The 15,619-nt window shown below is 38.9% G+C and overlaps 1 protein-coding gene across 7 annotated transcripts in view; it reads right to left on the bottom strand.

Annotated features, from left to right (window-relative positions):
- The window catches only part of slc12a7b (solute carrier family 12 member 7b), an 85,132-nt gene that overhangs the window by 60,322 nt on the left and 9,191 nt on the right, over positions 1-15,619 (bottom strand). Inside the window, exon 1 of one of the 7 annotated variants that reach the window (XM_053635512.1) lies at positions 4,045-4,335. The exons of 5 other annotated variants lie outside the window; for them this stretch is intronic. In XM_053635512.1, coding sequence (XP_053491487.1) covers positions 4,045-4,150 — 106 coding nt within the window. In that variant the 5' untranslated portion in view covers positions 4,151-4,335. Of the gene's footprint in view, positions 1-4,044; positions 4,336-15,619 lie in introns of those variants that run through there. One more of the 7 variants, XM_053635559.1, reaches the window with a different exon arrangement.

Raw genomic sequence — 15,619 nt, 5'->3', positions numbered from 1 at the left:
CCACGCCAATGTTACAATGGCTATCACATTAGCATCATGTGATGAAATTATCGAGTGGGAGATTTGTCACAGTGGAGTCTATGATGCATCTGAAAATTCCCAGAATGAGGAACACGATACTGGTTATTTTGTCTACAACACACTTTGAACATCGCTTTTGCCCTCTACTATTTTTTTTAAAAAATCACAAAATAATTAATTATTATTATCATTATTCTTATTAAGACTTGGCATGAGCTAGCTAAAGTTTTATGGCATAAACAGTGATATAGCAAGTGTATGTTTTAGCATCTCTGTGATTTATGTGTTTTGGTGCCACACTTTTTATTACATCATCTTGCTGTGCCCTCTCCAGAATATTTGCATGAAAGACTTGCATTCTCTTTTGCAGAGTTTCTAGAAAAAAAAATCACATGAAAATTGTGTAGCATATAAAACTGAGACAAATAGTGCTATAACAGATCACAATCGATAAATCATGCCGTTTATAGAGGTGAACAGAAGCAGAAATATGAGGGTCTGTCCTGTGCATCACCTAATAATAATGCCAAGACCTGTATTTGCATTGATACATATGACACATATATAAATCTTTAGCGTACTACATCAGACATGGTTATAAAAAAGCCACAGGACAGGTTAGTCAGGTACAGGTGTTTATAAACCCTCAGACACTGTAGGACAACTCACTAGGAAAACACAACCGACTGACTTGGGGCATAACGTCAACCATAAGAAAGAGAAATCCAAGTGCATACAGATACTGATACAAGCAAACTGTGCTTAACAGAAAAGCAGAAACACACAAACCAGCAACAGCCAGGAAAAAGCCAGTGGATGTGGGGGTTGAACGTTTAGAAAACTTGACACCAAAGGACCAAAGGTGAAAAACAGGAAGCATATGGCAGTGTGAAACACTGGTCAAACACAGAGCTTTGTTAATACCACTGAAGAGAACTGATGATGTTGGGGATAAACGAGATAAAATTCTATTAGCACCAGTGTGTAGGCCTAATAGCATGATAAATATTCTATCCAAACGATTGTATTATACCATGTCCCCACTAATTCAGAATTTGAAAAGATGGCATTTCTTTAAAAAGGTTTTTTTGTTCACGCTGATGATAAGAAAATACGTATAATAATCAAGCACAGATTGCAACGCTATCTGAACCATGAACTTTACGCCATTTTGCAGTTTTATAAGGTTTTATGTGATACACCCAGCAAATGGCTAAGTGACAAAAAAGACTCTTTGTGCAGTCAGTAACAGCACTGAGCACTCATCGTTGCACACACACAGTGAGTATGTACTTTATTTTGCACAAATAAACAGCCTGAGAGAGTAGCAAAACAACCCAAAACAGTCTAAATGAAGACCAAAACGACCCGAAACAGCCTGAAAGAGCACAACAATAGTCAAAACAGCATCAAAACAGCACCAAAACATCCCAAAAATAACCCAAAACTGTGGTAAAACAGCACCAAAACAGCCTCAGAACAGCATCAAAACTGCCCCAAAAACGTGCCAAAATAGCCACAAAAAGAGCAACAAAACAACCCAAAGCAGCACCAAAAAAGCAAAAAAGTAGTGACAAAACAGCCCAAAACACCACACAAAACAGTACCAATTTAACCAATCGTGCTGAACTAATGTGTTGGGGCTATTACAGACCAATCACAGAACAATAGGCTTCAGTGGCTTCGCCATGCACGCCATAGCACAAAAACTCTTAATTTTTGTGTTTACAAAGAAAGGTTTTTCGGCGGCCCAAATCACCACTTCAGTGTGGACAGAATAGACAATGAGGTCTTTACTAATTGCACTGCGCGATGTAAAGATGAGCATACATTTTAACTAAGTAAATACCATTACAATGCTTGTGTGCGTTAAACACACTTACAAAAATTCCAACTGACACCCTAAAGGTTTACTGGTTTGTCGCTTTGAGAAAACCTTTATGCTTTGTGTATTTAGTTATAATCAATTCTCAGTATAACAAGCTTCTCACCACTTATCTGTCTGTTTTCCTGCAGACAAAGACCCTATCATTTTACTATCTCACAGACAGTACACACACACACACACACACACACACACACACACACACACACACACACACAAAAGGACACAGTTAAAGGAACAGTTTATGCAAAAAAGCTAGTGGGGATCACTTAACCAGTGTTAGGAACAGGAAAACAGTAAGAGATCATTTGCCATTAAATCTTAATCAAGATCTTGCAAGTGTAATGTTCTATCTCACAATTCGGTCATTTTAAGATACTAAGCCAAACATTTTTTTTTCTACTTATTATTTTTTTAACACTTTTAATTAATATTGTATAAAAACCGCTGACATATACTCAGTGGAATGTAAATGACACTTAAAAAACCCATTAAAAAATCCTTGCCAAAAGGTCAGAACACTATAATTCCAAAGAATTGTGATACCAATCTATTAAAAGGTTATTAAAATAATTTTTAAAAAGCTACAAGGCATAGGTGTAAGTGTGCCAAGTTCACCAAGGTCTTTGAATTGAATTATGCCTCCCATGTCGGTGTCTATGGATAAAAGCATTTGTCAACTAACAAACACGGCCTAAACTGAATAAATAAAACGGAAAATTGGCTTCAGATCTTCAGATGGCTGCCAATAACCTCTGCGTAACACAGAATAAAGAAAACAGCGCTGACCAGGTCATTTGAGAATGCCAGCTCTGAAACCACTGTAGCAAAAAATGTCACCTATTGTCAAAACATGTCATTTGACTCTTTTATGCTGAGTAAACTCTTTATGGATCGACTCTTTCTCCAAAAAAAAAAAAGAGAAAAAAAAGGAATAAACAGATCATTCTATTGGCCACACTCAATTACAGCTAAAGCTCCCCCCAAACCCATGGGATGAGATTCTGAACTACAAGCTTGATCTGAGTTTACAGTTAATTTCAGGTTCTTCTTTGGGTGGAGCTCAGGAATAATTCGACACAGATGCCTAGCTTTCAGCTGCAGTATGCAATCAGAGAGAAAGAGAGAGGCATATCCTCCTGGTTCTCAGAAGCCTTTTGTGATAGTACAGTGCACATCAAGACAAAGTCCAGCTTTGGAGACTTTGATACGCTTCATAGATGAGCGTGAGATACAACTAGTGAACGCAAAAAAAAAGAAAAGAAAAAATTGCTAAGATAGATGGACCGTCAACTCCCATTAAAGGCGACCAACAGATAGCAAGCTACAAGGCCGATCAATAGTTCTGGCCGGCGTCTGAATTCACTCACTGGAGAGGTGGGGAAGAAAAACAGGCATTGCACAACGCAGGACCCCACCAGTCATTTATCCTTACATAACCCTCAACAAGACTTCAGCTTCTCCATTGAGTCTATAAAAGTGTAACTGCACATCATGTTACACTTAACAAGAACACACTGGAAAAAATGAAAAGCAGAAAAAAACCAACGTTTTGTAGTACTGGCTCGAGAGAGTTGGAACGCTGTTAAACATATGAACCCTATGACCTTTCGTGCAATCCGTATGCACTGACTCAACGTGCAGATGATAACAGAAAAAGCAGAGTAGCAGTGGAACAGGCTGTGCTAGTAAATATGAAAGTATCAGTTCTACTGCTGGTTTGCTGTAAAGCATGTACTCCGAATAATAGGTGATAACTGCCAAAAGCGTTAATACGGCTTTGTTAAATATACAGGGGGTAAAAAACAAACAAAAAGAAATGATAATATTGCAACTACTACAAGAGAATAAAGTGGGGGACAGATAATGCATGCCAGCAGTATGAGTATGAACAGTTAAACACGCCTGGAGCAACCCTTCAGATATGCTCCTCTCACAAGTGTGTGAAAGAGTTCTTTAAATAAATAAATAAATAAATAAATAAATAAAGTTCTAGAGAGTAGGCTCCATTTAGCACCACTTTCAAGACTGACAGCAGGAAGTGAACACAGACAGCACAACCCCACTACAAGTACAGATTGGCTACACAAAGACCGAACGTTCTAGAAAATTCCACAAACTGGTCGAGCTAGGCTCACCTGCAGCGTCTTCATCTTCCTCCCTCAGGACATTGTCATCACTGCTGTCTTCCTGAGGCGAATTCCTGCCGTCATCCACGGGAACCACCGTGAAGTTGGTGGGCATTTTTACAGCATGTGCTTCTCAGCGAGCACGTCTCGTACTCCTTATCTGTCTGTCTCTCTCACACACTCTCTCTCTCTCTCGCTCACACTCTGTCTCACTCGGCTTGCTTTGTTGTCTTTTTTCTTCCTCCAGGAAGCAACTCCTTCTCGTCCTGTGTGGTGGCTTATCTGAGTGAAGTTCTCAGTTTCACTCTGAGTGCTTGGATACCGGTAGCCCATGTGACCAGCCTTCTGACAAATATGGAGCAGCCACGCCCAATTGTCCACGCACACACGCATAGCCTGGTGTAGTCTGTCTCATGTCTGCAGCAGTAGGAATCTCCAAAGACGGAACCAGAAAGGGCAGGAGTTGAAAGGATGTATTGATTAAGCTAACCTCTCCAGCCACTTCCTGTCTCTCTTAAAAAGGTGAAGGGGCATGACAGGAAGAGGGCTAGTTCTTGTTCAATGAGTAACGCAAAGACTATTTGCACTTTGTGTCATAACTCCTTATAACAGAAGTTCAATTAAAGTCAGTCTAGAATTTTAAACTGCAGAATTATAGATAAATACATGAATAAAGATTCATCCTAACATTACTACATGCGGTCGAGGGAAGGGGAATAAGATACATTTCTAATCAACACAGACCTCAGCCGCAGTGCTGAGGAAAATGTGATCACTGCTGAACTGTTCCAGGAAAGCAATTGTGCATAGTTAAAATTGGCTTCAGCTACATGATGAATAGCTTCTTGTTTGCCAGCACCATCCAGTATCTTATCATAATGTCACTTCACATACAGAACTTGTCCATGCTTCACTACAATGTCAGTTTATGGTCAGGTTTATAGAAAAAATATATATATTCAGGAATGCATACAAAAGCACACATTTTTGTGTTTACAAGACAACGAAGGGAATTAAACACACACCAAAACAAAGAAAAGAAATGGGTGATGTTTCAATATAATATTAATACTATAATTTAATACTAAGACTGTTTTACTGTTGTTGGTATTGTTCGTACTTTAATAATACGGACAAACTTCAGTGTTACCCAAAGCAACACATATATGACTGGTTTTATTTTTGTAGAATTTGTGTAAGTAAAAAAAAACAACCAAAAAAACAACCACGAGTAGTGGGGTCATCAGGAGGTGTCATCAAGTGTCATCAGGAGACATAGTTCAATCTCTGACAATGCCATAGCCACGACAGCCAAGAGAGCAAAATTGGCCATGCTCTCTGGGTGGAAGGGATCACGTTACTCTCATAACCCTCATTCTTATGACCCATTACTTTTCCCCTGCCCATTATAGTGACACTAGGCGACCATGAGTGCAGTGGCAGCTCATCCATAAGGGCACCACCCCCATAATCAGTGGGGTCCAAAAGTCTGAGACCACATTCAAAATCTGGGATTATTTTATTATTATTATTATTATTATTATTATTATTATTATTATTATTTAAAACTGGAAATTGACAGAAAAGTTCAGAGTTTTGAAAATTCTACACCAAAAGAAAGCAAATGTCCAACATCTTGACTATCCAACGTTCAAGATCATGTTAAATCATGCTAAAAGATCAGATTTTCCATGAGTCTTATCCCATCCATTGAAGGTCATGTTCAAATGACACACCGGTGGGTTTCATCTAACATGGATGATCAGGTTTTAAACAAACTTATGGAGTCTGTGTCAGCTCGACTGTCATTATAGCAAGAAAGGTGAGCATACTGATTTCAGAAATTCTGAAATTCACATAAATATTTCGAAGATTCTGCTTTTAACAAGTTGTTGCTGAGAACATCATTTGTAATGAAAACCTGTGTGTTAAACTGAAAAAAAAAAGAATGCCAAACAGAAGGATTTTCACTAGTACTCTCAGACTTGTGGACTCCACTGTACTGTATATCAGCCATTCAACAAATGACCTCATTCACACATTTTCAATTCACTTGAAATAAACCACCTCTTGCGTGACCACTGATTTTAAAACGCTGCTATTTGATAGATATAAGCCAACGTTCCATTAATCTGTTCGACTTTCAAAATGTTGTGTAAACGATGCCCCTTTTAGCTCCATCGAGTTATTATTGCACCTAGTGGTCAAAATTTCTCTAGTTTAAAAGTAGTCCATATCTAAATAATCGGAATTACATCGAATAAATTTCTGCAAAGGCAAATTGTAAGTGTAGACAGTGTGTCTATGATGTATAGGACCATTTCTATTGTGAAATACAGGTATACTGCCAAGATAGGCTTGATTACGGAAGATTATGGAATGTATGATGTCCATACATCAGAAATGTGTGTGCACCACAGTGACCACAAAAAAGCTGAGAAAAGGGGAAAATATGTCTCCCTTTCCTAATGTCTGAATTGTTTAGGCTGTTTTCAGGTATGTCGTGTTTTTTCAGTTGTACTTGGGCTGGAAAATTTGGAGGCAAACACACCTGCTGTATCGAACCCAGTTGAACAAAGTTTAAATCTAAATCCACTTAAATCAAGCTGCTAGACTGCTGGATGACTCTATGTTCTCGACTTAACTGTCTATTAACAGGATTACTCTAAAAAAAAAAAAAAAAAAAAGTGCATTATTTGTGACATTATTTGGGACAAATGTGGCAAAGTACCTTGCTTACACTGAGTAACAATGCTTAACTATATGTTGTACAGCCCTTTTGAGAGTCTCTATTGAGTTCCTGATCTTGTTCCAGATTGTTACCTCTTATATCATGGGTCATGAACATCCCATGCTTTACCTTTCCAGGTTAAATAAGAATTCCCATAATATTCCTGTGATGTTCATAGTGTATACTCAGACTGCAGTCTACTCATGTGATATGATTGCATGATGAGTACTGCGCTGGTTGTAGCTTTAGTCATGAAACATTTGGAAACTCTTGTGACAAACTTATTACGCTGAATATAAAACAGACCCAGTTGCTTAACTAGTCATTATATAGAATATGCAATTATATAAAACCCCCACTTCATTTCACTCGTGAAAACACTTTTGAATAGTTTTGAAGCTGTAAAAACCCATCACACCAAATTAAATTAAAACCCTAACTGCATTAACAAAAAAATATGCATCAGTAAGTCAGTAACCAGTAAAAGCCAGTCTTTATTCAAATAATATATTTAGCTGCAGATAATACAGAGACATTTTTTTTAATGTCAGGCTCACCCAGGCATCACATTTATCCATCAGGACTCAGACAGAGCAGCGCTTATTTGCTCTACATTCCAATAGCCAGTTAAAGACTAAAGAACAAGGAGGCCTTCCTTTGAGAACATCCCGAAAACATCACCTCCCCCACTATTACTGGAGGACTCAGGAAATGGTGGGAATTGTGTTTTCCACATGATAGGAGAGTCGTTACCCCCAAATGTTGGGAGTGGAGTTCCCTGACTTTTATTTGGCTTCATCATGATCGTAGGAAAAACTATTTTAAGACCTAATAATATAATGAATGTTAAAGCCAAAACAAATTAGTCTCACATTAATGCAATCTGCCAAAGACTTGCCAATAACAAACACCATTAGGTGTTTTAACACACATACAATTATTTCTTACTGTGTACTCATTATATACAGTCTAACACACTATCCTCTTCCGTCAATGTACTGTACCACAACTCAAACATGTAGAGTCTAAGGGTTTGTTAATTGCTATATCTAAAGCATGAAAGATATTTGATGTTTCTGTGGTAGTATTCACATGACCTCTACTAGCTTCCTGTAGTTGCTGGCAGCCAATGTAAAACACAAGTGCTTGAACAAAGCCAAAAATGGGCCCTACATACCTGAAGGCACTTATAAAACCCTGCTCTGAACCATGCTCCCTTGGAGACACAAGCATGACGGGACTTGACGCAATGCCAGGTTTATTTGTCACACACCCATTTGTAGCAAGTACAAGGTTGCAGTGAAATGAGAGGCGGCAACACCAAAGACTATGCATAGCAAGTACAATAAATGGACTATATGGACAATATAACAGTGGGTATAGAGGTGAGGGATAGTGCAGTCAAAACAAGAGCATGGGTGGCTGTGGCTCAGGTGGTAGAGTCCACTAATTGTAGGGTTGGCCGTTTGATTCCCGGCCCACATGACTCCACATACCAAAGTGTCCTTGGGCAAGACACTGAACCCCAAGTTGCTCCCGATTGCAAGTTAGAGCCTTGCATGGCAGCTCTGCTACCATTGGTGTGTGAGTGTGAGTGAATGGGTGAATGAGAACCAGTGTAAAGCACTTTGGATAAAAGCGCTATATAAGTGCAGACCATTTAGCATACAAAAATTACACATATGTGTATGTATGTACCATACACATATACACTAAATTGTCCTGTGAATGTGCAAATATATCATGTATGATCAGGTGGTGTGTGTGTCTGGGTTAATATCATGTGCAGAGGAGTGGCAGGGTGTTAGTGATCATGAGTTCAGGGTTCTAATGGCTTGGAGAAAGAAGCTCCTGCTTAACCTATTGGTCCTGGTCATGTGGTTGCGGAAGCTCTTTCCTGTCCGCTACCATCGAAACAGTATGTAGTTGGAATGTATGGGCTCCTTTAAGATTTTTCATGCCCTGGTCTTTCATGCACTGCCTAATGTGGATGACCTGCAGGCTGGGCAGTGCTGACTTGGTGATCTGTTAGGCCGACCTTACCACCCTTTGCAGGGCTTTGAGGTCCTCGGCACTGTAAGTCCCGTATCAGGCGGTGATGTTCCCAAAGAGAATGGTCTCTGTAGTGGTGCTGTAAAAGGACTTCTGGATAACTGAGTAGATGCTGAACTTCTTCAGCTGACGTAAATTTTAGAGGTGTTGTTTTCCAGGAAACCGGCATATGGAAGTGGAATACAGTACATGGATGTGCAGTGAGCCAATCAAATTGCAGCTCCAAGATTCTGAAGCTTGTGGCCAGAAAAGTGCAAAAATATAAAATATCATCACTCTCTCCATAGGCCGTGGGTGGAGAGGCTGAGACTACTCCATTAAAGACTCAACAACAACCCCATTTCTGTAGTGAAAAGTAACTGGGCAGTTATTCCATTCGTCACAGCTCTGTTACTGCAATTTGAAATGTGTTATTTGGAGCAGTGATGTATTTAACATTTAGTTATCATTAACATTTACAGAGCCACATAGTGTAATAGAACACAGCTGAAAGGGTTGCATTTTAAAGTAGGTTGCAGTAAGTATTTCCTTCTTTATAAGCAAATCATCACATTATTTTCCAGTAAAGGGATCAAGGGATGCACATGGTGTGGTTCTATGGAAAAAAAAAAAAACTTACATCACATGTGCACCACATTTCCATTATATTGACTGAATTAGAGTGTGACATTGACCTCTGGCAAAAAAGAAATAAATCGCATGATGGTCAGGATAAAAGCCATGGGCAGGAGTTTTGTGTGGGTGCGTGAAGGCGGGGGGGACAGAAATGTTCACCTCATTTCAAAGTCAGAAACCGCAGTATCACTATCCTCCTGCATTCCGTCCCCTGTGGTTTAACATGGCTATTCCCAGAGTATTGATCCTTCAGGAAATATAAGAGACGTGTACAGATAGGGTTTCCAATGCACCACCTCTGAGCTGCAGGGCCATTTTACCATTCTGAAAGAATTGTATACAGGTCACCCTGATAATTAGACTATACAGTAATAATGAAACACTAAAACTGTGGTAAAACATTGAGTCAAAATGGCCCTGGGACATTTACAGAGCTGTTATTCCTGACCGGGCCTTAAAAGGACTGTTTCAAACCCTGCTGTGTTTAAGTATACAACCAGCCTTCAGGCACTGGAGCATTTCTTAGGAAGTTTAGTGCACCAAGACAGGCATTTACACATGTTTGTTTTGTCTGGTCTTAAGTCTTAACCTTTGCTTTATTGACTGTGTCATGCTACAAGGCCTGTATTTGTTATGCTGACACAGTTCTCATTTACTTTGTATCCTAACAACTAATGCCCCCGGCAAACATCATCACCGCTGAGCGATCATGTGGAGCGAGTAAGTTCATACAGAGAGTCAGCTGTTAATGACAGACAGGGTAAGATGGATACAGCATCCCTCCCTGAATCTTATTGTTCACCCTAATCCAATAAGGTTCTCGTACATTGGATTTTGGCTCTGAAGTCAGATTAACATGCTTGATAATGCTGAATGTACATTACACAATATCTTGTAGTATGAGCACCTTACACCTTACAAGTAGTAGCAAGAAGAGATGAGCAACAGCTAGGGAGGGTCAAAAAAGAAACTATTGTAAGCACAATAATGTTGCTTCTATAAGAAATTATTTGTCATGTCATACCCATATGGTTGTTAGGAAATGCAAAATGACTGCTGGAACTATCAGTTTAAAAAAAATCCACACCGATAGTTTTTCCTGGTTGCGTACGTTGCGGGAGAGGCTGAGAAGGGTCATTATACAGTATGAGAGCGGCCTCAATAGGCGAACTGGTAAACTATAACTGACTAATTTTGTTGTGATATTTGAAGTGGTTTTTTTATTCATTTTGGATGTATATATTTTATTTACTTTAATATTTATTAATAGTTAATATATATTAATATTTACATCATTTTAAAAAGTACAGTACATTTTCATGGTACAGTCAGTACTGTTTATTTTTGTAATAAAGTTCAGCAATATTTTACTTTGAGTGTTATGTTTTCATTAAGTATTCCTTTTAAAAACTATCGGCTGATTAATCGGTTATCCCCAGGTATTGCCCGACTTAGTTATCAGTTTCGGTTAAATCCGAATCTTGATTATGCCTCCAGGTCTCGTTGCAGCACAGACAATCTTCACTGTCTGCATTGCCCCAGAACATTCTTTCGCTACATTATTTTCTTATTTCTCATTTCCATACAAACTACTGCAAACATAACCACCACAGACAGTTGCTAAGGCTCCATCTTGATAAAGTCACATGATAGACAGCTCTCGTGTTAATTTTCATAAGAAAGTTTGTTTTGGGAATCAAGCATGCTTCAATGGGGATTTCTCAAGGTGAAAGATTGTGTAGTGTGTAAGCTTTGTCTGCGATGGGTTGTGTAGTGTACACACTACTACGTCCACAAAACAACAGATTGCAAGGGAAGTCATTTGGTGTGAGAAGTATAGCGATTTGAAATTTTTAAACTCAGCTTTATCATTAAGCATAAGGGTTCACATCTCTACTTCCTTCTTGCTGAGAAAGTTTATTTAAAAGCTCAACATATCACCGCTAACTCTCCTTGAGGTTCCATTTTTTCCCAATGTGAGGCAAAATATATAGTATGATGATCAAACAACCCAATAAGACATACCAAATATAACATTGTTTGATATATCATAGTAAAAGGAAAAATACTCTGTTTTGTGTGGATGTTATACTTCATGCTAGCATGATACTTTTATGTATATAGGATATCCTAAGGTATATAGGATATTTCACAATGCACTGCATCTGGACATAATTTTTTTTGTAACTGCTATCTAAAGTGGTACAGAAGGATTTAACAGATAACAAGGAAGTGATGTGTTGCTCTGTAACCTACATTACATTAATCTGATTTCGACAATCCTAGCACTCCCTAATCTTAAGAGTGTGACTGGAATGAGCTTCTTCCTCTTTAACACCACAGTATGAACAAAATCCCATACCGTAATTATTTTGCTACTATTACAATAGTTACTATTAGTAACATTCCTTCTAATATGTTCAGAACACTCTGATGAACTCTTGATTTTCCACTGATGTTTAGATTTGGAAAAAACTTTAACTTGGAAACAAAGCTGAGTGGATTACACGGTTAGGTAGAATTGCAATTGAATCAAGTGATCATGTGAATCATCAAAACATACACAGAAACATGCAGCTGGAACATCTCATTTCAGCTCACAGCACGCAATAAAGCATTTGGTAATAGGGTAGAGGACTTATTGAGGTTTCCTGATGATACAAAATTATGCAACACTCCTGCAGAGCCCAAGACTAAAATCCCAGCTTCGGGATTGTTCACTGTTTGAACCTTTCTAACTGGGAGAGCAAACATAAGATGACAGGGTGTTTAAACTAGCTTTGAAACAAAAGAAGTAAGAGGTTGAGTGTGTTTCTGTAGAAAAGAAGCAGCTGCTTCTATTTAAGACATTGATTCTCAAGGTGTGGTCTGTGAAGCATAGCCAGGTAGATGGAAACGTACATGAATGGGTTTAATAAAACCTTAATAACATGATCAAACTAAGTATGCCACTTAATAGCTTGTTAGGAACAGCACAGGGTCAGCCATGATATGGCATCCCTGGAGCAGAGAGGATTAAGGGCCCTGCTCAAGGGCCCAACAATGGCTGCTTGAACCCCCGACCTTCTAATCAGTAACCGATTGTGTTAACCGTTGTCCCACCACTGCCCACCAAATGGTTTCACATATTGCGTAGCACAGCTTGTTAGGAAGCTGGGGTCAGAGCACAGGGTCAGCTATGATGCAACACCCCTGGCGCACATGGGGTTAAGAGCCTTGCTCAATGGCCAAACAGTGGCCCCCTGGTGGTGCTGGTGCTGCTCGACCTTCTGATCAGTAACCCAGAGTCTTAACTCAAAAACGAGTCTAAAATGAATCTGTACTGTAGGGTCCATGGGTTTCTCACTGTTAGACACCATCTATCCCATCTGTGTCCTGGCATCTTCCCTCACAACCTTCGAGAGCTTTAACCACAGAACTATGAGTACTGAAGACATATACATTGGATAAAGTTGTTGTGACTGTGGCACCACCTCCTGGTGATCCACAGCAAAAACAACACACTTTCCTTTCCAGACATTAGTGGAAAATTCCACATGATTTTAAACAGGAACTGAAGAATTACTACCTACCTAGAGTAAATGAGTTTTAAAAAAAAAAAATTAAAAAATAAAAAAAGATACATTTTTTATTTAAATATGATTAAGATATAGAACACAATCTTACACATTATAAAGAGAAGACATTATGCAAACCTGAGCATACCCTTCAACTATTGTGTACACACAAATATTATGAAAAAAATGTGGGGAAGGCGTGATATCCTAGGAAAATTTATAAGGTAATTTTCCTGGCAACTCTTATCCACACAGCCTACCCTGAAGTCCCAGTTGTTTACAAGTCAAAAGACAAAAGCCCATTTATTAAACTTTTAAGGCAGATTTTTCAAACTCATTTGCTGTTTTGGCTTTAAGAAAAGATCAGGAACCTCTGAGTCACATATAATCACGCCAATGTTAAGGTATGAGGTATTCAAGTCAAGCACATGCCCAGTAAGTCCAAGTGAAGACAGAGAAATGTCTAATGTTCCAGTACTATAAACATGTTTATTATAATTACTGTATTTACTTTCTATCAAAATAAGCCCACACAAGAACTTACACTAGAAGGACATTCAGGTCAATTTTGAGGCTGATTCTCCTGACAAAAACATGCACTGATTTTACCCTGAGCTTAAACGATAAGTGTTCTGTGCATACAATCCAATACTAACCCTAAATATTCCATCATGAAGTCCAACAATTAAAGTCCAATAATCATGTCTTTTGGTATAGGTACAGTTGAGGCCAAAGGTTTACATACGGTACACCATATTCAAACTACACACATTTCATGTTACCACACATTTCCTGTGTTAAGTCTCTTTGGGTTTCTACTTTCTTTACATAAGAGGTCATTTCAAAATAATAGCTAAGAGTCAGGTTCTTTTAAGCTTTTATTTACTATAGCAGTGGGTCAAAATTTTCAGTGGGTCAAAAGTTTACATACACTTTGTTAGTATTTGGCGGCATGCCCCTATTAAGTGCTCGAACTTCCACAAGCTTCTTACAATACTTTACCAGAATTTTTCGCTAACTCCTCCTAATAGAACTGGTGTAACTCAGTCAGGTTTGTGTTTGTCCTTGCTCAGACATGCTTTTTTAGTTTAATCCATAAATTCTCAGCTCAGGGCTTTGTGATAGCCACTGCAAAACATTCACTTTGTTGTCACAGCTTTGGAGGTGTGCTTAGGCTCATTATCCTGCTGGAAGACCCAGTTGTGACACTTTATGGCTGATGTCTGGAGGTGGTCTTCATGATGCCATCTATTTTCAAAGGTGTTTTTCCAGCAAAACACCCGTACAACATGATGCTGCCACCACCATGCTTCACAGTCGGGATGGTGTTCTTTAGATTTAAAATGTTACCCCTTTCCCTCCGTACATTGTGCTCATTATTATGGACAAAAAAGTTACATTTTATTTTTAGCTGATTAGAGAACATTCCTCCAGAAAACAATTTTTAATGCCGGTCTTGGAGGTCTTCCTCCTTGTGTGACAGCCTTTGCGCGGCGATGAAAGACTGTCTTAACAGTGGATGTACATACTTTGGTACATTATGCTTCCAACTCCTTCACCAATTCCTTTGTTGTTGTCTTGGAGTTTAGTTGAACCTTTTGACCTAAAGTTTATTCATCCCTGGGAGTTAGTTTGTGCCTCTTTTCTGAACATTGCAGTGTCTCTGGGGTGCCAAGGACTTTATATTTGCATACAATTGTTTGCACAGTTGCTCACAGTACCTTAAGTTGTTTGGAAATTGATCCTAAGAAGAAGTTCCACAGTTCCACATTTTTTTCTGAAGTCTTGGCTGAGTAGCTTGGATTTTCCCATGGTATCAAGGGCAAAAAAGGCACTGGCTCTAGGTAGGCCCTACACAGCCACATGTGCACTCCTAATTAACTCTAGTTATGATAATTGTTAGTCAGGAGCTTTAAAAGTGATTACATCAGTTTCTGGAGTCTTCCACCGTGTTTAAAGCAGCAGTCAACTTGGTGTATGTAATTTTAACCCACGGGAGTTCTGATACAGTGAATTATAGTTGAAATAAACCTGTCTCTAATCAAGTGTTTTAAAATGACTTCTAATATGAACAAAGCAGATGCCCTAATTGGCTTGCCAAAAGAAATGTATGGTAACATGAACCGTGTGGTTGTGAGAAACTGAGATTAAATATCTTTAGCCTAGGTGTAAACTTTTGACCTTAACTGTATGCATGCATTCAATCTAGCAAACATACAAATGGGGGGGGGGGGGGGGCTCATTCACAAAGCCAAGTGAATTTGAAAAAGAACTGAATATTCACACAGCACCCACTACAAATACATCTCTGAGGTAATCAGATTGTAAAATTAGTAAGAGGAGTTCAGCGCTGAAGTGACAAAGTCATCTATATTCAGTACATCATTCTGTACAACGCATTTGAAAAACTAAATACAGTAAGAACTTCTAAACATAGTAAGAACTGAAAGGAATTTTGACCCCCACCCCCCACCCCAACGCAGACAGAAGACACATGTACGCTCAAACAAATGTCTCGAATGTCAAAGCACTCTTTCAGCTGTCTGCTTGACAAGACGGGATCAGGTGATGCTTTATTTTTCCCTCTTATGCAATGGGAAAGTTGTGCCCAGCATGCCACAGACAGCTC

This window comes from Ictalurus furcatus, chromosome 1, assembly GCF_023375685.1.
Source record: "Ictalurus furcatus strain D&B chromosome 1, Billie_1.0, whole genome shotgun sequence".
NCBI lineage: Eukaryota > Metazoa > Chordata > Actinopteri > Siluriformes > Ictaluridae > Ictalurus > Ictalurus furcatus.
This window is presented reverse-complemented; position numbering and strand designations above follow the sequence as displayed.